This window comes from Geotrypetes seraphini, chromosome 3 (genome assembly GCF_902459505.1).
Source record: "Geotrypetes seraphini chromosome 3, aGeoSer1.1, whole genome shotgun sequence".
NCBI classification, from domain to species: Eukaryota; Metazoa; Chordata; class Amphibia; order Gymnophiona; family Dermophiidae; genus Geotrypetes; species Geotrypetes seraphini.
The window spans coordinates 224,854,327-224,877,362 of record NC_047086.1 but is presented as its reverse complement, the minus strand read 5'-3'; the positions used below and the strand labels follow the sequence as shown (position 1 = coordinate 224,877,362).

The 23,036-nt window shown below is 45.1% G+C and overlaps 1 protein-coding gene across 2 annotated transcripts in view; it reads right to left on the bottom strand.

The window, feature by feature from the left end:
• Nucleotides 1-23,036, bottom strand: part of RNF41 (ring finger protein 41) — a 67,609-nt gene that overhangs the window by 2,885 nt on the left and 41,688 nt on the right. For both annotated transcript variants that reach the window (XM_033937847.1, XM_033937844.1), the window contains exons 2-5: nt 19,957-20,068; nt 15,349-15,620; nt 1,087-1,222; nt 325-428 (exon numbers count right to left, since the gene is read on the bottom strand). In XM_033937847.1, coding sequence (XP_033793738.1) covers nt 325-428; nt 1,087-1,222; nt 15,349-15,620; nt 19,957-20,046 — 602 coding nt within the window. In that variant the 5' untranslated portion in view covers nt 20,047-20,068. The remainder of the gene's footprint in view (nt 1-324; nt 429-1,086; nt 1,223-15,348; nt 15,621-19,956; nt 20,069-23,036) is intronic.

Genomic DNA, 23,036 nt, shown 5'->3' with positions numbered 1-23,036 from the left:
TAGACTGCTGCTGCTTTAAAAATGAAAAAGACCATCACCTGGTATAATTAGGCTGCAATAATCCTACAAAGACCCAATACAAATGTTCAATTGCTCTGGATCTTGTTAAGCAACTTTTCTATCTTTTGATAAGTACCAGGCAGGCTGTAATGTCATAAGTGACATGATACAATCATCATTCTTGCAGTATATCATTTAACACCTTTCTCCTCTATCCAACAGCACATAGGCCAGGCAATGGCAGCTTTCCAACCAGACACAGTCATTAAAATAGAGAAATAAGGAACTTATCCCCACCAGAGCATTTTCATTTGCATTACTCACTCGAGAATTTCATTGTATTCTATCGTTTCTTCCAGATTCTGCAGGTTAGGGTTGACACTGCGTATTGCCCTCATATAAGCCTTCAGTAACTGAATGTCTCGTTTCTGCAACAGAAGCAAAGACAGAAAGATACTCATCACCTCTGGAACGAAAGAAAGATTTCTGGTAACGTCAACAATTTTACCATGCTCAAGTCGAGTTGTAAAAAAAATGTAGAAAAGAATAAGGTCAGCCCTAAGCCTCACCTGCTAGAGCACAGTCCCAGGGCTTCAGACATCTCATACAGAGCGAGCACCAGACGCTGGAGACTCTAGAGATCAGCACATGTTGCTATATTTCCAGTGTGCTCTCTGGCATCATTTTGCTATAAAATGGTGCGCAGGATTGGACTACATATGGACTACTTATATCATAGCAGACATCTGTTGCACAATGTACCGCATGATGGGGTGTGCATCTCTTTCTAGGGAAACCCTGACTAGCAGAGGCATCATTATATTACATCAGTGTCTTCTATCCCGCAAAATACCTTTCAGTTCTAGGCGGTTTACAACAAGAGTTGGCCTGGGCATTTCTAGGGAGAATACATGGTTAATAGATGTAGTAGTATGCGTCGGGATCTGTGGAGTGTCGATCTTATATCTAAACTATAGAGACAGTACAGAACGCTGCTGCTAAAGAAAGACTTTAGGTCATCACAGGGTATGTATGTGGTGGGGGGAGAGTTTTATTTACTCCTAGACCCCCAAATAAAGCTGCTACCTGTTCTGAGAGCTGATGTTTGCTTTCAGCAGATGCCTTCTCCAACTCCCCTATCCTCATCTGCTGCTGCTGCACCACAGACCTCAGATGCTTGATACAGTTATGGTTTGGCAACTCATCTTTGGGCATTTCCAGGCTATGATGAGAGGGGAAAAAAGTGCTCATATGAAGGTACACTTTAGGGTAATATTTGTTCTTCTGTAAATATTGCACGTGCTAAACAAGAAACATCTATTTAAACGATGAAATGCCTCCTGTTTCCTTTAGGACTGAAGGGATGGGGGGAGGGGTTCTCTCAAAACTAGTGTAATCTAAAAAACAAGGCAAACAACCCCATGACAAATACACAGAAGAGAGAATGTGGGGAAGGAACCATACACATCAGCCTTGGATAAAGCAAAGTTTATTAAGTACAATCAACTGTTAAAAACAAACATGTCATATGATAACCGATCTTGCAGACCTGACATGGTACGTGTTTCAGCTTCGTAGTGAAAGCCTGCCTCAGGGATACAGATGGTGATCCGATAGATGGCGCTTAAGCACTTCAAAATAAATTAAACATACAGTGCTAAGTATCGATTAATAAAACATGTCATATGATAACCGATCTTGCAGACCTGACATGGTCCGTGTTTCAGCTTCGTAGTGAAAGCCTGCCTCAGGGATACAGATGGTGATCCGATAGATGGCGCTTAAGCACTTCAAAATAAATTAAACATACAGTGCTAAGTATCGATTAATAAAACATGTCATATGATAACCGATCTTGCAGACCTGACATGGTCCGTGTTTCAGCTTCGTAGTGAAAGCCTGCCTCAGGGGTACAGATGGTGATCCGATAGATGACGCTCAAGCACTTCAAAATAAATTAAACATACAGTGCTAAGTATCAATTAATAAAACATGTATCTTAGGTAAAGATCTGATGCATCACTCGCTATTTATGGACGTGGAGCCACACTACTTTTGAGCGATACATTGGATCTTTACCTAAGATACATGGTTATCATATGACATGTTTGTTTTTAACAGTTGATTGTACTTAATAAACTCTACTTTATCCCAGGTTGATGTGTACGGTTCCTTCCTCACTTTCTCTCTGCTGGGTCTCTCAAAACTGTCATAGCAAGGTTTTTGATTGATGGCTATTTTTTCTTAATTTGTCACCACAAAAACCTTATAAAACACAAAAATAACCACCAAGACCTAATTCTTAAAAAAAAAGAATCATACACTTGGGGAATTCACATTCAGGGGACCAGCACAGAAAGGGTGATGTACATGCATCAACCAATAGGAAAATCTTAGTATTTGATGAAGGGGTTAAGGCCAAATCCAGAAGTATGCTAAGGCACAAAGGGAAAGAATTCATAGTAAACATTTTCCTCTCTGCTTATGTACATTGATGTTGGTGCCTCATCTGAGTATTGTATTTCAGTTCTGGTGGAGACACTCCTCTGGAAAAGCAGCAAAATCCATTCAGAAAGGGGGCTGCCTAAAAAGCACAGTTACTTACCGTAACAGGTGTTATCCAGGGACAGCAGGCAGATATTCTTGACTGATGGGTGACGGCACCGACGGAGCCCCGATACGGACAATTTTAGAGTGATTGCACTCTAAGAACTTAGAAAGTTCTAGCTAGGCCGCACCGCGCGTGCGCGAGTGCCTTCCCGCCCGACGAAGGCGCGCGGTCCCCAGTTAGGATAAGCCAGCTAAGAAGCCAACCCGGAGAGGAGGGAGGGGCGCAAGAATATCTGCCTGCTGTCCCTGGATAACACCCATTACGGTAAGTAACTGTGCTTTATCCCAGGACAAGCAGGCAGCATATTCTTGACTGATGGGTGACCTCCAAGCTAATAAAAACGAGGGATGGAGGGAAGGTTGGCCATTAGGAAAATAAATTTTGTAAAACAGATTGGCCGAAGTGTCCATCCCGTCTAGAGAATGCATCCAGACAATAGTGAGATGTAAAAGTATGAACTGAGGACCAAGTAGCAGCCTTGCAGATTTCCTCAATGGGAGTGGAGCGGAGGAAAGCTACAGATGCTGCCATAGCTCTAACTTTGTGGCCCGTGACAGAACCTTCCAGTGTCAGGCCCGACTGAGCATAACAGAATGAAACGCAAGCAGCAAGCCAATTGGATAGAGTGCGTTTAGATATAGGATGACCCAACTTGTTAGGATCGAAGGACAAAAACAGTTGAGGAGATGATCGATGAGGTTTAGTGCGTTCAAGATAGTAAGCCAAAGCACGTTTACAGTCCAAGGTATGCAAAGCCTGTTCACCTGGATGAGAATGAAGCTTCGGAAAAAATACAGGTAGGACTATGGACTGATTAAGATGAAAATCAGACACAACCTTAGGGAGAAACTTTGGATGTGTACGGAGAACTACCTTATCAAGGTGAAAAACAGTGAAAGGTGGATCGGCCACTAGTGCATGCAACTCACTGACCCTCCTGGCAGAAGTGAGAGCAATAAGGAAGACCACTTTCCAAGTAAGAAATTTGAAATGTGCTGTGGCCAAAGGTTCAAAAGGAGGCTTCATTAAAGCGGAAAGTACCACATTGAGATCCCAAACCACAGGAGGGGGCTTGAGAGGTGGTTTCACATTGAAAAGGCCCTTCATGAACCTAGAAACCAAAGGATGAGCCGAGAGGGGTTTTCCATGAATTGGCTCATGAAAGGCAGCAATGGCACTAAGATGAACTTTGATAGAAGTAGATTTGAGACCAGAGTCAGATAAGGAAAGAAGATAGTCCAACACCAGTCCTACTGCTAGAGATATGGGATTATGGTGATGTAACAGGCACCAGGAAGAGAACCGAGACCATTTCTGCTGATAACACTGAAGCGTGGCCGGTTTCCTGGAAGCATCAATGATAGAATGGACAGGCTGAGAAAGGAGTGAGTAAGCCGAAGTCAGCCCGAGAGATACCAAGCTGTCAGGTGCAGAGACTAAGTTGGGATGCAGTAGGGTCTGCTGATGCTGAGTAAGCAGAGAAGGAAACAGTGGAAGAAGTATGGGTTCCCTTGAACTGAGTTGAAGTAGAAGGGAGAACCAATGTTGCCTGGGCCACCATGGAGCGATGAGAATCATGGTGGCTTGTTCCCTCCTGAGCTTGAACAATGTCCGCAGCATGAGCGATAGAGGAGGAAATGCATATAGGAAGAGATTGGTCCAATCCAGGAGAAATACATCGGGTGCCAGACAGTGAGGGGAGTAAAGTCTGGAGCAAAACAGGGGCAGTTGATGATTGTGAGGAGCCACAAAGAGGTCCACTTGAGGAGTGCCCCATTGAGCGAAAATGGACTGGAGAGTCAAGGGATCGAGAGTCCATTCGTGAGGTTGGAGTATTCTGCTGAGATTGTCTGCTAAGGAATTCTGTTCCCCTTGAATGTATACAGCTTTCAGGAATAAATGACGAGCTGTCGCCCAAGACCAAATACGTTGGGATTCCTGACATAACAGGCGAGAGCCCGTCCCTCACTGTTTGTTGATGTAGTACATTGCAACTTGATTGTCTGTGCAAATGAGTAGTACTTGAGGAAAGAGAAGATGTTGAAAAGCCTTGAGGGCATAAAACATTGCTCGGAGTTCCAGGAAATTGATGTGGTGTTTCTTTTCCTGGGCAGTCCAAAACCCCTGAGTTTGGAATTCGTTCAAGTGAGCTCCCCAGGCATAAGGGGATGCGTCTGTGGTGATCACGAAATGATGAGGAGGTAGATGGAACAGTAGACCTCTGGATAGATTTGAAGATATCAACCACCAGAGAAGCGACTGTCGAAGAGATGATGTCACAGATATGTGTTGTGAGCAAGGATCCGTCACTTGGGACCACTGGGTCGCTAGGGTCCATTGAGGAGTGCGCAGGTGGAGACGTGCAAAGGGTGTGACATGCACTGTCGAAGCCATGTGCCCCAAGAACACCATCATGTGATTCGCAGAGATTGTAATCTGTTGAAACACCTGCTGACAGAGATGAAGGATGGTCTGAAGGCGGTTGGATGGAAGAAACGCCCTCATCAGAACAGTGTCCAGAATGGCTCCAATAAATTGAAGCCGCTGGGTTGGAAGAAGGTGCGACTTGGGTAGATTGATTTCGAAACCCAACAGTTGAAGGAAGTGAATGGTTTGGTTGGTGGCAAGCAGAACCGCCTGAGGTGAATGAGCCTTGATCAGCCAGTCGTCCAGATAAGGGAAGACTTGAAAATGGTGAGAGCGGAGATAGGCCGCTACCACAATCAGACACTTGGTGAAAACCCTGGGAGAGGAGGCCAGACCGAAGGGTAGCACCTTGTACTGATAATGATGTTGATTGATGAGAAAGCGTAGATATTGCCTGGATGTCAGATGGATAGGAATATGTGTGTAAGCCTCTTTGAGATCGAGGGAGTATAGCCAGTCGCCCTGAGTGAGAAGAGGGTAGAGGGTGGCAAGAGAGCATTTTGAACTTCTCCTTGACCAAACATTTGTTGAGATCTCCGAGATCTAATATAGGTCTGAGGTCTCTGGTCTTTTTGGGAACTAGAAAGTACCTGGAGTAAAATCCCTGACCTCGCTGATCTTGAGGAACTTCTTCGATGGCATTGAGAAGGAGAGACTGAACCTCTTGAGCGAGAAGGAGGGACTGAGACTTGTTGGAAGCAGACTCTTTTGGGAGGCCTAACAGCGGAGGAGTCTGAAAATTGAGGGAGTAGCCGTGGGCGATGATAGAGCACCCACTGGTCGGTGGTGATCACTTCCCATCGAGTCAGAAAAATGTTCAGTTGACCTCCAATAGGCTGTGGAAGAGGACAGGAGGGAGGAAGACTGGCGATGCCCTGGAGAAGCGAGTCAAAAGGGCTGAGTCAGTTTAGGCTGAGTGATAGGCTTTATGGCAGGCGGCTGTTGTTGGCGAGCCTGTTGTTGTTGCTGCCGTTGCCTCCGAGGCTGAGGAGGATGAGGCTGAATCGGTCGAGCAGAAAAACGCCTCTGATACGACGTCTGCTGCCTGAAAGGACGAGGAGGAGGAGGTTTCTTTTTGGTTTTCAATAAAGTGTCCCACCTCGTCTCATGAGCAGAAAGCTTCTGAGTAGTGGTATCCATAGATTCTCCAAACAGCTCATCACCCAGGCAGGGAGCATTGGCAAGGCGGTCCTGGTGGTTTACATCAAGGTCTGAGACGCGGAGCCATGCCAAACGTCTCATCGCTACAGAGATAGCAGTAGCTTGGGATGTCAGTTCAAATGTGTCATAGATGGAACGGACCATGAACTTCCTGAGCTGCAAAAGACTGGCAGTGCATTGCTGAAAAGCAGAAAGCTTGCGGTCAGGAATATACTTTTGAAAAGTGGCCATCTGCTGGATAAGATGTTTCAGGTAAAAGGAGAAATGGAAGGCATAGTTACCTGAACGGTTGACCGACCGAAAAAAGTCGAAAAAAATGGACCTTTTTTTTTTAGGTAAAGAAAAGGAAACAATAACGTGAAGAATTTCACAAAGAAAAATAACGCGCGAGCGGGAAGGCGACGAAAAAGGAAAATTTGTCCAACAGCCGTTGGAAACACGCAACTTCTTAGCTCCGCGGAAACTAAGAAACTGGGGACCGCACGCCTTTGTCGGGCGGGAAGGCACTCGCGCGGTGCGGCCTAGCTAGAACTTTCTAAGTTCTTAGAGTGCAATCACTCTAAAATTGTCCGTACCGGGGCTCCGTTGGTGCCGTCACCCATCAGTCAAGAATATGCTGCCTGCTTGTCCTGGGATAATGTGTAGAATCTACCCCAAACATGTGAACCCTATAGCTGAGATAATAAATCTACAACAGAACAGGAAAGACTACAGCAAAATGACTTTCCTGTGGCAGCAGTTTATAGAATCACAGGCCATGGCTCTGTGAAGTCTCTCCGAAGTCTGCTCAAGATAAAACCTGCCACCTGCCCACTAACTCCCAGCCACTCCCCCATTCTCATTTTAAAAAGTCTATAGCTTACTTACATTCCTATTTTTCTTGTGGGGATTGCTTGCGGCTTTGGTGTGAGCAGATTTATTTTTTACCTTCTCTTATACTCTGCCTTCTTTAGCTTCAGTGTTCATATAACTATGCCTACTACTATTATTTCTATAGCGCTACCAGATATACCCAGCACTGTAGAGAGTCGCAAAGAGTAAGAAAACAGTCCCTGCTACAAAGAGCTTACAATCTAAACAGGCAAAACAAACAGGATGTTTCCACGAAGACTCTCCCTGGTAAGCCTACTCTTCTAAGCTACTTCTCTCTAGCTCCCAGGCAATGCTAACCACATCAGCATTGTCTCATAACCCTCACTAGTCTCACCAATCTATGCTCCCCACCCCACATCACTCGCTCTTAAGTCACCATCTCACCCTCCCTTCTATCCTCCACTTTTTTTCTCAGCCCTACAGCTTCAACACTTTTTGCTTCTCATCAAGCCATCCCCACTCTTCCTGTGTGCATCTAGACTGTGGCACAGCCCCCCCCCCCCCAAGCCTTTTCCACACTCATCCATATTCTTACACCTTCTCTTACATTTGTGGGTCACACCGGAATGTAACCAATTTTATTTATGTTCCCCTCCTCCCCCCTGCACCCTGTGGAATTCCCACTTTGATCTTCAACAAGCTTACCTTCATCAATGACCCATTTCTCTTTCAAACTCTCCACCTGCTGGCACTAAAAGAGACTTGGGTCTGCCCTGAAGACTCTGTTTCAGCTGCCACCCTGTGTCATGAAGGCTACCTTTTCTCATACACCTCGCCCAGTTGGTCATGGAGGTGGTGCTGAGCTGTTAATCTCACCATCTTGAGGTATCAACCCCTTCTCCCACCTCAATCTCATTGTACTCCCTCCTTTGAAGTCCACTCCATTCATCTATTCACTCTAACTCTCTGGGTAGCAGCCATTTATCAACCCCCTGAGAAGTCCCTTTCTTCTTTCCTCACTGACTGACTCCTGGCTCTCCTTTCTTGATTCTTCATTTCCTTCCCTCATCCTTGGTGACTTCAACATCCACTGACTCCTACCCTTCCAGGTTTCTCGCTCTAATATCCTCATTCAATTTCCAGTTGTGCTTCACTACCCTGATTCACCAGAATGGCCACTGCCTCAACCTCATTTTCTCCTCCAATTGCTCTATCACCAATTTCTGCACTTCAACTCTTCCCCTCTCTGACCAATCATCTATTAAAAGCCAATCACTACCAATACATTTAGAAACCTTCAGGCTATTAACCCTGGCACCCTCTCCACCACTGTATCATCCCTCCCTTCAACTACTATGTCATTCAAGTCTTTCAATGAAGACATCTTCTCCTATAACACCATTCCCTCCTCTGCTCTAGATACTCTCCCTCCCTCCCATCTCAAGTCCTGTAAGGCAGGCCAAAGACCAGCCCTGGCTGAACTCCAACATTTGCTACCTGCGCTTCTGTGCCCAATCTGCCGAACATCTTTGGCTTAAATCTTGTACACATACTGACGTCATACACTTCAAATTCCTGCCGACATCATTCCAGTCTGCCCTTTCACAAGCCAAACAAGAATACTATGCCCATTTAACTTCATCTCTTAGCTCTTAACCCTTGCTGTCTCTTTGCTACACTAAACTCAAACTCTCTACTCAAAGTGCCCTCACCTCCAATCCCCCTAGCCCCTGGCTGAGTTCTTCTATGACAAGGTTCAGAAAATTCATCTTGCATTCTCAACCAAGTCACCTCCCCCCACCCCTCTTTCCATCTGTCCCCTCTGCTAACCTTCCCTCAATCTCTGCACCTTTTTCTCATTTTCTGAAATCATTGAAGAGGAAACTGCACTTCTCTCCTCCTTCAAATCCACTACTTGCTCCTCTGATCCAATTTCCACCAACCTACTCAGTGCCATCTCTCCCACTGCCATCCCTCCTATCTGTCACATCCTCAACCTATCACTTTCCACTGCAACTGTTCCTGATCTCTTCAAACATACTGTAGTTACATAGTAACATAGTAGATGACGGCAGATTAAGACCCGAATGGTCCATCTAGTCTGCCCAATTTGATTCAATCTAAAAATCTGTGTGTGTGTGTGGGGGTGGGGGGGTTCCTTCTCCTTAGCTATTTCTGGGCAAGAATCCAAGGTTCATAGACAAAAGCGCATGCCTACAAAGGCGCGCCGACAACCCAGTGCAAGGGGCGCCGAAGAAAAACAGTATTTTAAGGGGCTCCGACGGGGGATGTTGGTGGAGTACCCCCCACTTTACTTAAGAGATCGCGCCGGCGTTGTGGGGGGTTTCTGGGGTTGTAACCCCCCTCATTTACTGGAAACTTAACTTTTTCCCTCTTTTTTAGGGAAAAAGTGAAGTTTTCAGTATAATGTGGGGGGTTTGGTGAGTTGTAACCCCCCACAACGCCGGCACGATCTCTGTTAAGTAAAGTGTGTGGGGGGGGTTCCCCCCCCCCACCCCCTGTCGGAGGCCTTTAAAATACTGTTTTTCTTCGGCACGCTTCCGCCTTGCGCTCAGTTGTCTGCGCTGGGTTGTCGGCGCGCCTTTGTTGTTGCGCGCTTTTGACCTGTCACCAGAATCCTAAGCTTTGCCCAGTACTGTTCTTAGGTTCCAACTACTGAAGTCTCCGTCAAAGCTCACTCCAGTCCATACACCCTCCCAGCCCATCCTCATCTAAACAGCCTTATACAGACACAGACGGTGCAAGTCTGCCCAGTACTGGCCTTAGCTCTTCAATATTTACTATTGTTTTCTGATTCTAGATCCTCTGTGTTAATCTCATGCTTTTTTTGAACTCAGTCACCATTTTCCTTTCCACTACCTCTCTCGGGAGCGCATTCCAGGCATCCACCACCCTCTCCATAAAGAAGAATTTCCTTACATTGCTCTCGAGTCTCCCACCCTTCAAACTCAAATTATGTCCTCTGGTTTTATCATTTTCCTTTCTCTGGAAAATATTTTGTTCAACGTTAATACCTTTCAAGTATTTGAACGTCTGAATCATGTCCCTCCTTTCCTCTAAAGTATACATATTCAGGGCTTCCAGTCTCTCCTCATATGTCTTCTGGCACAAACCTCCTATCATTTTCGTCGCCCTCCTTTGGACCGCTGCAAGCCTTTTTGTGTCCTTTGCCAGATACGGTCTCCAAAACTGAACACAATACTCCAAGTGGGGTCTCACCAACAACCTGTACAGGGGCATGAACACCTTTGTTCTTCTACTGGTTACGCCTCTCTTTATACAGCCCAGCATCCTTCTGGCAACAGCCACCACCTTGACACACTGTTTTTTCACCTTTAGATCTTCGGACACTATCATCCTAAGGTCTCTCTCCCCCTCCATACGTATCAGCTTCTCCCCTCCCAGCATATACAGCTCCTTCCGATTATTAATCCCCAGATGCATTACTCTGCATTTCTTTGCAATGAATTTTAGTTGCCAGATTTTAGACCATTCCTCTAACTTTTGTAGATCCTTTTTCATGTTTTCCACTCCCTCCTCGGTGTCTACTCTGTTATAAATCTTGGTATCATTCACAAAAAGGCAAACTTTTCCTTCTAACCCTTCAGAAATGTCACTCTCAAACATATTGAACAGGATCGGCCCCAGCACCGAACCCTGAGGGACTCCACTAGTCACCTTTCCTTCCTCTGAGCGACTTCCATTAACCACCACCCTCTGGCGTCTGTCCGTCAACCAGTTTCTAATACAGTTCTCTACTTTGGATCCTAACTTCAGCCCTTCAAGTTTGTTCAAGAGCCTCCTATGAGGAACCGTGTCAAAGGCTTTGCTGAAATTAAGCAAATTACATCTAGAATATGTCCTTGATCCAGTTCTCTGGTCATCCAATCAAAAAATTCAATCAGGTTCGTTTGGCACTAGAGAATGACACGGGGAAAAAATCTGTCCCCTTCACCGCCCCGTCACTGTCACTGCCATCCTATTCACCGCCCTGTCACCGTCCCCACAGCATCCATATAAGCCTCAGTACTGCAATATTTAGCTTATGCCTTCCTTATAAATCAAAGTTCTGGCTGCTGAACTAGAGAAAGAGATGTTCAGCTGGCAGGGTTTTGTTTATAAATTTTTATCAATACAACTAATATACTACTTTATCCTAAAGCAAAAAAAAAAAAAAAAAAAAAAAATGAAAATGAAAATAAATAGAATTTTTTTTTTCTACCTTTGTTGTTTGGTTTCTGCTTTTCTCATCTTCTCATTCAATTCCTTCCATCTACTGTGTGTCTTCTCTCTGCGTCTTCCATTTGCTCTGTTACTGTGCCTCACCCCCCCCCCCCAATTGGTCTGGCACCCACCTTCTTCCCTCCGCTCCCCCTTAGTTCGGCATCTGTCTTCTTCCCTTCTATTGTCTTCTCCCTACTCTGTCTTCCACATTTCCCTTCAGGGTTTGTTCCTCTCCACCCTCCTTCAATGTCTGTTCTATTCCTTTCCACCACCACCCTTCCCTCCCTCCTTCACCATCTGTTCCTTTCTACCATCCTTCAGATCCTCGCGCAGCCTATCTATCTCCCTCCCTCTTACTTTCATGACACATTACAATGTAATTTGTGCAAGCCACTGGAGCCTGTGAGCTCGGTCCCCAAACCATCTTGTTTCTGTGTTCCTATTTTCCCCATTTCTAATATCTCCCCTATGTATCTGGCATTGCCCCCCCTGTGTCCATATACTATCCCCATGGCATGTATGTCCCCTTTATGTCTGTCCCTATGCCCCCATGCACATAATTTCCCCTCTGTTTGTTACCTTCCTGTGTCTAGATTTCCCCTCTCTTCCTTTTCCACACCAATGTGTCTCTTCTCTTCAACCCCATATAGCTTCTTTCCCTCTTTCTTCCCCCCCCTGCTTCCAGCATCTGGCTCACCTGCCTGCCCTCCCCTTTCTTTCCGGCTGTGGGTTTCTTTCTCTCCCTCTTCATCCCCTTGGCCCAGAATCTTTCCCTTTCACTCCCTCCTTTTTAGTGTGAACCGGGAACACGCACGGTCCAGCAGCCCCCTCCCGCCTGATTGCAGCATTCCGTCAGCTCCCTCCCTCCACCTCACCTTAGATGCCGAGTTTGCCGGCTTTCTTTTTCACCCAGCCGCACACATTCAAAAAGCCGCGCACGCGCAGCTGCTTAGTTATTTAATCTTCTCCTCTGACGCAACCGGAAACAGGAAGTTGCAGCAGAGGAGAAGATTGAACAAATGGAGCAGCCGTGCGTGCGTGGCTTTTTGAAAGCGTGCGGCTGGACAAAAAAGAAAGCCGGCAAACTCTGTATCTAAGGTGAGGTGGAAGGAGGGAGATGGCGGAACGCTGCGATCGGGCGGATGAGGGCTGCTGGACCGCGCGATCCTTGATTGCCTCACTGCAGAGACAAGTCCATTCACTTCTCCACGGGGCGGTGAATGGCTTTGTCCCCATCCCTACAGCGACCATTTTTTTCTTTCCCCGTTTCGGCGGGTTACCCGCAGCTAGCCACAGGTAACAACCACCATGTCATTCTCTATTTGGCACAATTTATCTTTAGTAAAGCCATGTTGCCTCGGATCCTGTAACCCATTAGATTCTAGGAAGTTCACTATTCTTTCTTTCAGCAATACTTCCATTATTTTTCCAACAACCGAAATGAGGCTTACCGGCCTGTAGTTTCACACGTCATCCCTGTGACCACTTTTGTGAATAGGGACCACATCCGCTCTTCTCCAGTCCCCAGGAACCACTCCCGTCACCAGAGATTTGTTGAACAAGTTGTTAATAGGACCTGCCAGAACCTCTCTGAGCTCCCTCAGTATACTGGGATGGATCCTGTCTGGTCCCATCACTTTGTCCACCTTCAATTTTTCAAGTTGTTCATAAACACTTTCCTCCGTGAACGGCACAGAATCTATTCCATTTTCTTGTGTAACTTTGCCAGACAATCTCGGTCCTTCTCCAGGTTTTTCTTCCGTGAACACAGAGCAGAAGTTATTTGTTTAGCACGTTTGCTTTTTCCTCATCATTCGCCACATATCGGTTCCGAGAATTTCATTGTATTCTATCGTTTCTTCCAGATTCTGCAGGTTAGTTTATCAATTCCATTTTTCATCTTCCTCTTTTCACTGATATCTGAAAAACATTTTGTCTCCTTTTTGACATTTTTAGCCGCCATATCTCCCTCTTGGCTTCTTTCAGTTTCACCCAGTAGTCCTTTCTGTACTCTTCTTCTTGGGGGATTTTTTATATTTTAGGAATGCCAACTCTTTTGCCTTTATTTTACACCTCTCCTCATAAACCCTCACTAGACCCCACATGCCCCTCCAATTATCATCCCTTCTCCTTCTTCCCCTTCTTATCCAAGCTACTTGAATGTGCTGTTCACCGCTGCTGCCTGGACTTCCTTTCATCTCAAGCAATTCTTGACCCACTGCATTCCATGGAATCTGTCCTTGCTAAGTCACCAATGACTTATTCCTGGCCAGATCCAAATGCCTGTACTCTATCATCATCCTTCTCATCTATCTGCTGTTTTTGACACTGTTGATCACCACCTACTCCTCCAGGGTTTTGCTCTCTCCTGGTTTTCTTGTTAACTATCCCACTGCACTTTCACTGTATGGTATGGTAGATCCTCCTCTGCTGCAATCCCACTTTCAATCGGTGTACCATAAGGCTCGGTCCTGGGACCTCTCCTTTTCTCACTCTATACCTGCTCCCTCGGTGCACTGATCTCCTTCCATGGTTTCCAGTATTAACTGTATGCTGATGACTTCCAGATCTACCTCTCCACACCAGATATTTCTAGAGGAATCCAGGCCCTTGTCTCAGCATGCCTGTCTGACATTGCTGCCTAGATGTCTGTCACCTAAAACTGAATATGGCTAAGACCAAGCTTATCTTTCCATCTAAACTCACTTCTCTCCCCCCCTCCCGTTCTCTACTTTTGTGAACATGCTCATCCTCTGTGTCTCAACTGCTCAGAACCTCGGGGTCAACTGACTTCTGCTTCTCCACTCAGATCTAACAAACTGCTAAAGCCTGTCACTTTTTCTTCTATATTACCAAAATCAGACCTCTCCTCTGAGCGCACTACCAAAATCCTTATCTACATTCTCATCACCTCTTGCTTAAGGTTACTGTAACTTGCTTCTCTCAAGTCTACCACTCAGCCCTCTCTCCCCTCTTCAATCTGTCCAAACTTCTGCTGCACGACATTCTGAAAGAGCCACCACATACACACATTACCCCTCTCAAATCACTTCATTGGCTTCCCATCCATTTCCAAAATACAGTTCAAACTCCTCTTATGACCTACAAGTGCATTCACTCGGCAGTCCCTTAATATCTCTCCATCTCCCCCCATACTCCCTCCCGTGAACTCTGTTCATTGGGTAAGTCCCTCCTATCCATACCCTCCTCCACTGCCAACTCCAGACTCCTTCCCTTCTATCTTGCTGCGTCATATGCCTGGAACAGATTGCCTGAGTCTGTAAGTCAGGCTCCATCTCTAGCAGTATTCAAATCCAAGCTAAAAGCTCACTTTTTTTGAGGCTGCTTTTCACACCTCTTACTCATCATAAGATACCTATGTCCATCTTACCAGTCTCTCTGCAAGAAGCTCCCCAACCCTTATATGTCCTGTCTGTCTAGATTAGATTGTAAGCTCTTCTGAGCAGGGTCTATTACCTGTAAAATGCACATGTACAGTCCTGCATACAACTTTCAGCATTATAGAAATGATAAATAATAGTAGTAGGATATGATCACAATGTCATACTAATTAAAATCTTAATAATGTTCCCAATCACACTGGAAGAACTCCAAAGAAATCCCTGAATTATGGATGAAATACAATTGCTGCTTCTCTATTTTAAATACCTCCAAAGATGTAGATATCAAGTAGCTAATGTTCATGAGTGGAGAGGAACTTATCAGAGGGTCATGATACAAAACTGGAAGGGGATAGAAGTATCTTAAGGAAGTTATGTCCCTTCATGGAAAAAGGGCAGTGGATGAGAGATTTTGAAGCAGTACAGAGCATCCTCAGAAGCTGAGAAATGAGGGCAAAGCCATGGAATTTAACTGGATACCATATGCATTTTCCTATCTCCAGAGATTTTGTACCCAAGGCAAAGGAGGATGAAGTGATTTGCTCAAGGTCACACAAAGCAGCAGTGGAATTTGCAACATGGCACCCTTGCTTCTCAGGTCCCTACTTTAACTACTAGGCTGCTCCTCCTCTGCCTGCAGTAAACAGCAATAGGATTTAGTTCAGGAACTCCTCTTCCTCTTTCACTCACCCACATCCTTGCTCACACATCACAGGGCGCTTTGGATTATGTTCACAGTCGTTGAGATGAGACATCAGGTTATCCAGTCGCACCACTGCAGTACAGCCAAAAACTGCGTTGTCACAAGTGATCTGCAGCTTAGAGAGCATATTCCGCATAATGCGTGGGACCGGGCGGAGGTGGGCAACAGTCACCACACTGCGATCTACAGGGCAGGTCTGCTGCTGGGAGAACCACTGTGTGATGCAGGCATTACAAAAAGCATGTTCACAGTGAGGAGCCTGGCAGACAGGAGAGAAGGCACAGCAGTATGAGAGAATCTACTACATACACGACAGCAGTTATGTTCAAAAACATATCCAAACCAGCAGTTAGAAACTTTACTAGATCTAGTAGTAAACAAGTTCATTTCTCTTCACATTCAGTCATTCCCAACAGGAGACCGTTGCCAGTTTTCCTGAGACAACTATTCACTGGACACTAGGTTGATGCCTTTATACGTCAGTGTATGTTAGTACTTATACAAGATTTATATATTTTATCTTTAGGCTTGAAAAGCTCATTCATGAACTCAATCACAACATTACACTCCGTAGTAACAGGCTGCCCCCAGGCTTTCAGATTCACTTAACAGCACATTCTAAGCAAAGCCAAGTTTGTGTAATTTCTAGAGCCCACTGGATGGTTTCTCATCCCATCACTGGATTTGGATTTTAGATATACAGTATTTGCATTTCCAACCCCGAGTTACATTTGGGCACAGTAAGTCACTGGAGAGCCAGATACAAAAATAAAAAGTACCTGTATATATGTGAACCGCTTTGAATGTGTAACCGCTAAAGGGTGGTATACAAATCCAATTCTCTTTCCTTTACAATCTAAGCATAGTCGGTGGTAAAGTTAAGTGGTATCTTTATCTGGATAGCATTATGTAACAAAATTTTAATTTTTTTTGTTCCTGAACAACAATTGTTCTTTCTTAATTGCCTGTGCCACAAAAGTATAGAAATGGCTATCATTCTCCGTTGCAACTGCAGTCTCCTGTTGCATTCCGGATGGCTCTAGTTCCAATCTGCCACCGCCGCTGCATCAGTTCAAATCACCTGTCAAGCAAAGGACCCCACTAAGATACTGATGCAGGGGCAACTGCCAACCTCCCCCACCCACAATGGTGGCCCTAGTCAAGCGGTGTGAAGCAGTAATTCCCTGTACCTTTAACAGCACCCCCATTACAGCCTACATAGTGGTGCTGGGCACTGAGAGGGGCTCACTTGACAATTACTTAAAGAGTAGCCTCTTCCTTTTAGTGATTTCCATTATGTTTGTGTGTCTTACAGGTGGGGTAGGAGGAAAAGAAGGGTAGATCAAGCACACTAAAGGGGGTGGAAGGTGAAATACCACCTACTCACCTCACTCACCACCTCTGCCCTTGCAGAGATCCAATGGGGCCCCACTAGTCTAAGATTTCCGTTCCCAGCACTGTGCAACTCCCTTCCTCAACTAAGGGGGCAGGTCAACATTTCAATCATTAAGAGCAGCATATTAGCCCCTGGCCAGTGGCTACCACCGACAGAGCTCCCATCACAAGCTGAGTCCTAGAGAGCCAGACCCAAAAGCACTCTGGTTACACTGATCTTTATAAGGTGATGGTGTCACCAATGTCAGTGTTCTCTGTATTCAAAATGGTTAGGGGACACAACCTACTTGTCTGGAATGGTCTAAAAGGATATAAAATATAGCAAATATATTTTGCAACACAATGGGTTCTAACACATGTATATTACATAAATATACCATCAATTACCATATTTCTAACCAGCAGCCACTAATTAAAATGTCAACCATAAGTATACTGTATGTGCAGTGCTGAATCATTCCTTAGTGGTAAATCTGTGCATTGCTATGAAAAGGATCTGGCTCAATTCTCAGGCCAGTTATCACACAGTGGAAACAAACCTGATTGCTGGACTCAGGGCACACATGTCCAGGTTTCAGAGAGCTTCACATTTTGAGACATTTAAAAGGGCTGTTTTAGAAAATGGCAGGGATGGGGACCTGCAGAGGGAAGGCCTCGGAGCAGGTCTGTCAGGATTGGTGGTGGGGAGGTAGGATAATGCAGTGAGGGTGGGTGAAAGGTGCTGCTGCCTCTGCGGGAGGAGGGCAAGCTGAATAAAGGACACACTATAGGAGTGCTAGACCTGTGGTGGAGTAGGTTGGAGAGAAGGTAGAGAAATGTTAGACCCATGGGAAGGGCGCTAGAGAGATGTACTATACTTACAGGGAGAAAAGAGAAGGAAAGCAAGAGTTGCCGAACCAAAGAGTTGGTCAAGGAAGAGGAAGCAAAATACTGAATTCACATCAGAGGGAGAAAAGAGGGGAGAAGCTGGACACAGGGAGGTATACAAAAAGAGGAGAGATGAAGGGCATGGAGGAGAGCAGGGATACATAGGGGAGATGTCCCTCTGTGTCCACATACCACCCCCATGCAGCAATATGAGAAGATGGGAGGGATATATGGACAGAGGAGATTGCTAGACATGGGGGAGAATAGAACACAAGGGAGATAGTGGACTGGGAGGGGGGGGCACAAGTACACAGAGGAGAGATGCTGGATAGAGTGGTGGTGATAAATGCAGAGGAGATACTAGAAAGAGAAGTATAGGGGACACAGCAGAGGGAGATGAACATGGGAAATGATAGGTACAGAGATGGAAAATGGATGGCGAGCATGAAAAAGAAATGTCACATGAGCAGGAGACCCTGAACAGCGAGTTAAGAATTAACAGAGGGGAAACAGAAACCAGAGCATGGGATCAACACGATTTGAACAATAAAATGACCAGACAAAAAAAAAAGGTAGAAAAATAATTTTTTATTTTGTGATTACAATGTCAGATTTGAAATGTGTATCTGTTGTTAGACATGGCTGGGGCCCAGAGCAGAAATTTGAGAGGAGACCCTAACCTCATTACCAGACCATGCTACCTTCAACTTCCAGCAGGCTTAGGGGAATCTCTCTGGCTAGCTGAACTCCTCTATCATCATCCCTGGCACGTGATCTTTATATTCTGCACAGTAGAGGAGGAAATGGATCTTTATTTTGTTGGGGTTGTGCTACATGAAAGGTGTGGCTTCTTGTAATTTTGGTTTAATTTATATTTATCATTTTTGGTCACCTATTATGTATTTGACACTTGTGTTGTGTATGTGACCAAGGTATTCTGTTAGAATGAATTTTCTATGTAGCATTCTCAAGTAATTTAGCTTGTTCGGTTTTTCTGATAGTGGAGGGGAAATTTGTGAGGGGGAGGGAAGACAGGAGTTTTATTGATTCTTGTTCTCCATTGTATGTAATTTATATAACAATAGTTACACAAAATATGATGTCTTTAAATTTTAATATATAAATATAAAATCATAACTGACCAAGTTCGCAGACAGGGACAGAGTTCACAGGGACAAAGTTTGTCCCCGTGTCACTCTCTGTTTGCTGTAAAGGTTTGACAGCAGGTTATAATATAGGAATCTCACTCTTGGTAGTTGTGAAAGCAGGGTCATGGTGCAGAAATCCAAAGGGAAACCAATTTTCATTCAGCTAGAAACCCAAAGCAGCACATGGAAACTGCTGAGCAAAAAAGTCACCACTATACACTTAAGCTATAATAATATGCTAACCAGTTTGGGTGCTGAGATGCCTATGCATCAGGAGCACAACATAAGAAAGGGGAAACCTGAATGGTGATAGCCCGCAAAACTACATACAAAGACCACCACCACATACATACAAAAAAATAAAATAAAATCTGAAAAGAAATGTTCAAAATCCATTTTTCTGGGCTCCATGTTCTCACCCTGTCCACCCTCCTAGGACCAAGAGAAGTGAATTCCTCAGTCTTCAAGTCAATGTTCATTTTCTCTCTATACTGGTATGATATTGGGGGGAGAGGGGATGCGAATCCCTGGACAAAAAAAAAGAGGAGTCCAAACACCTGTGCAGTGGCCAAATATATAACAACTTAAAAAAGAAAATAAACCTGAATTGTGTGTTCATTTTTTAGACCACAAGACAGTATTTCAAAACCAACTTTTTTGGTGTTATTTACAAAGGCCAAAGATGCCTCAGTCATCTCTGAAAGCTAACAGGAAATTACCTAATAGCATCTATACAAAAATGGAGACTTCTTTAGCAGTTTGATTAGTTTCCAAACAAATAAAAGAATGAGAAAAGCAGGACCAAAGCCCAGCAGCAGACAGAGGATCATCATAAGTAATGCAGACAGTACTACAGCTTGGGTATATAAGAAGAATGAAAATTCTGGATCTGTCATCTCAAAATCCAGCATAGGCCATCTCTCCAACAAGTCATATGTAGGAATTACGATAATTGGCTTCTTCACAGACCCTACCAAAATCACCCCATGATTGATCACCTAATCTCAGATAGGGGGGGAAGGGGGGGAAGCAGAAGAGGGGTAGGAAGAGCTTGTGGTACTGCTGCTACTGTCCACCCTTTACCCACTGAGAAATCAATTTCCAGTGTTTTGGAGGCAAAAATTATACATAAAATCCCCTAGAGCCAACAACAGAGACAACTTTTTTTTTTAAAGTGTTTTTTACCTGCACAGGCTCCTCCAGGACCCCACTGCAAATGGGGCATATGAGATCTTCATCCACATCACCCTGAAAGCGAGTTACATCATACCCCATTGCTCATCACCAGCAGCGGAACCTGCCGGAACAAATATAGAGTATGAGAGCCAAGTAACCAGGCACTGCTCTGCTGCTCCTGATCGAAAACCAACCAAGACACTTTTAAAGCTTCCCTACAGGCAAAGTATCAGCAACTGCAAAGATCAGTGAACACTGCATTCTAACTCCCCACTGCTTATGGACCTGTTTCAACACTTGCGAAACAGAAAAAGCTGGGGTGTGGTGAAGCAAAAAGAAAGAAGACTTCTCATATTTCAGGCTGTAATCCTGCTCCAACTCTAACCCTGTATCTTCCCCATCTTCTGATTATTTTTTTAAAGTTTTTCTCTTCTTGCCTTTATCTAATTTATGCACCAGAGAACTGTAACAGGATTTTACCTTGCAAAAGCACTGGTCAACTTGATCACTCACAGTATTTCAAGTGCAATTTCTGTTTTGTAAAATAGCCCCTCTTGACAGAGCCTTCACCAGAAGACCAGCAACCAGCTTAGGGAAGGATCATTCAAAAAGATATTTGCTATAGAAAAATTACACAGCGCTACATGCATCTCACAACACTTTAGAAATAAGTAGTAGTAGCAGCAGAAGCAACAGCAGTAGGATTTTACTTACCTTTTCCAAAATATACTTGCAATGCTGCTGCTTATTGTCATGTGAGAGACACAAGTTTAGGCTGGTCATGTAGTGACCAAACCCTAAAGCAGGGGTCAACAATCTGCAGCTTGTGAGTCACATGCAGCTCTTCTTGCATGTAGCTGTGGCTCTCCAGGCCCTGACCCTTTAATCTCTCTCCCAACCTCACATTCCCTCCCAAGCCTACCTGGTGATCCAGCGGGGGTCCTTGAGGCAGTTGCGCAGCCCTCTTACTCCTGCCTCCTCGTGCCTGCCGCAACTTCTCGCAGCTACTTGCATTTCCTGTACTACTACAAGCTGCCACAAGAGGTTGCAGCAGCCATTTTAGAAGGCAGCCACGAGGAGACTGAAGTGAGAGGGCTGCGCTCCTTACATAAAGACTCCCATTGAACAACCAGGTACCTCAGTAGGCCGGGGGGGGGGGGGGAAGAGGAAGAATCATGGGGTTGAGCGGGAGATTAAAGAATTGGGGCCTGGAGAGGGGAGAGAACCTTGGCTATGGGATGGGGAGAGAGGCAAGAGAGGGAGGGATGAGAGATGCACAAACCTGCAAGGGGTTGGAGGGGAGAGAAGCTATACCTTGCAACTTTTTGTAAAACTTGGATCAAACATTTTCGATAAACTGGCTCTTTGCTGTAAAAAGGTTGCCAACCCCTGCCCAAAGGGAAGGAAGTTAGGGAAGTCTCCAAGTCATTGCTTAATACCAGCAACTAGCAATAAGACTCAGGCTACAGACACTGAATTCCAGAAAGACACGAAGACAAATTTTTCCTATCCCGTGGGAATTCATTTTCCCGTCCCAACCCAAGTCCTTTTCATGTCCTGCCCCATTCCTGCAAGCTCCATCCTCATCTGCACAAGCCTCAAACACTTTAAAATCATAAGTGTTCGAGGCTTATGCAGTTAAGGCAGAGTTTACAGGAATGGGGCAGTGATAAAACTCACAGAGACGAGATGGGGAAATTGAATTCTTGTGGAGATTGAGACAAAGGTTGAGGTAGGAGTGTCAAAAGGCAAGAGATCCATTGCGACAACGTTTAACTTCAGGAAAGGAAACTACGAAGCAATGAGGGAATTGGTAAGGAAGAAACTTAGGAACACTTCCAAAACATGGCTAACGGTAAATCATGCCTGGTCCTTCTTCAGGGACATGGTGAGCGAGGCGCAAAATCTGTATATCCCCAGATTCAGGAAGGGGTGTAAAAAGAATCGAACAAAAGACCCGGCGTGGATAACCAAAACAGTGAAGGAAGCGATAGGCAATAAGAAAAAATCATTCAAGAAATGGAAAAAGGACAAAACTGAGGGGAGCTGGAAAGAGCACAAGAAGCATCAAAAAGAATGTCACCGTGAGGTTCGGAAAGCCAAAAGAGAGTATGAAGAGAGGCTAGCCAGGGAAGCAAGAAATTTCAAACCATTCTTCAGATATGTTAAAGGGAAGCAGCCGGCTAGAGAGGAAGTGGGACCGCTGGACGACGGAGACAGGAAGGGAGTGGTGAAGGAGGAGAAGGTAGTGGCAGAAAGACTTAACATGTTCTTCTCGTCTGTATTTACAAACGAAAACACGTCCAACATACCGGAACCTGAGCAATTCTTCAACGGAAGTCAGGCAGAAAAATTAACATCTATAGAAGTGAGCCTTGAGGACGTTCGTAGGCAGATAGAAAAACTAAAAACTGACAAATCCCCGGGTCCGGATGGCATACATCCAAGGGTTCTGAAGGAATTAAAGGAGGAGATAGCGGAACTACTGCAGCAAATTTGCAACTTATCCCTGAAAACAGGCGAGATCCCGGAAGATTGGAAGATAGCCAACGTTACGCCCATCTTTAAAAAGGGATCAAGAGGTGACCCGGGAAACTACAGGCCGGTGAGCCTGACTTCGGTTCCAGGGAAAATGGCAGAAGCACTGATAAAAGAAAACATCGATCAACATTTTGAAAAAAATGAACTTCTGATAACCAGCCAGCATGGTTTCTGCAAGGGAAGATCGTGCCTAACGAATTTATTGCACTTCTTCGAAGGGATCAACAAACGGATGGACAAAGGAGACCCCATAGACATCATATATCTAGATTTCCAAAAAGCCTTTGACAAGGTGCCCCATGAACGTCTACTCCGGAAACTGAAGAACCATGGGGTGGAAGGAGACGTTCATAGATGGATCAGAAACTGGTTGGAGGGTAGAAAACAAAGGGTAGGAGTGAAGGGTCACTACTCCGACTGGAGGAGGGTCACGAGTGGTGTCCCGCAGGGCTCGGTGCTCGGGCCGCTGCTATTTAATATCTTCATAAATGATCTAGAAACAGGAACGAAGTGCGAGATAATAAAATTTGCGGACGACACCAAACTAT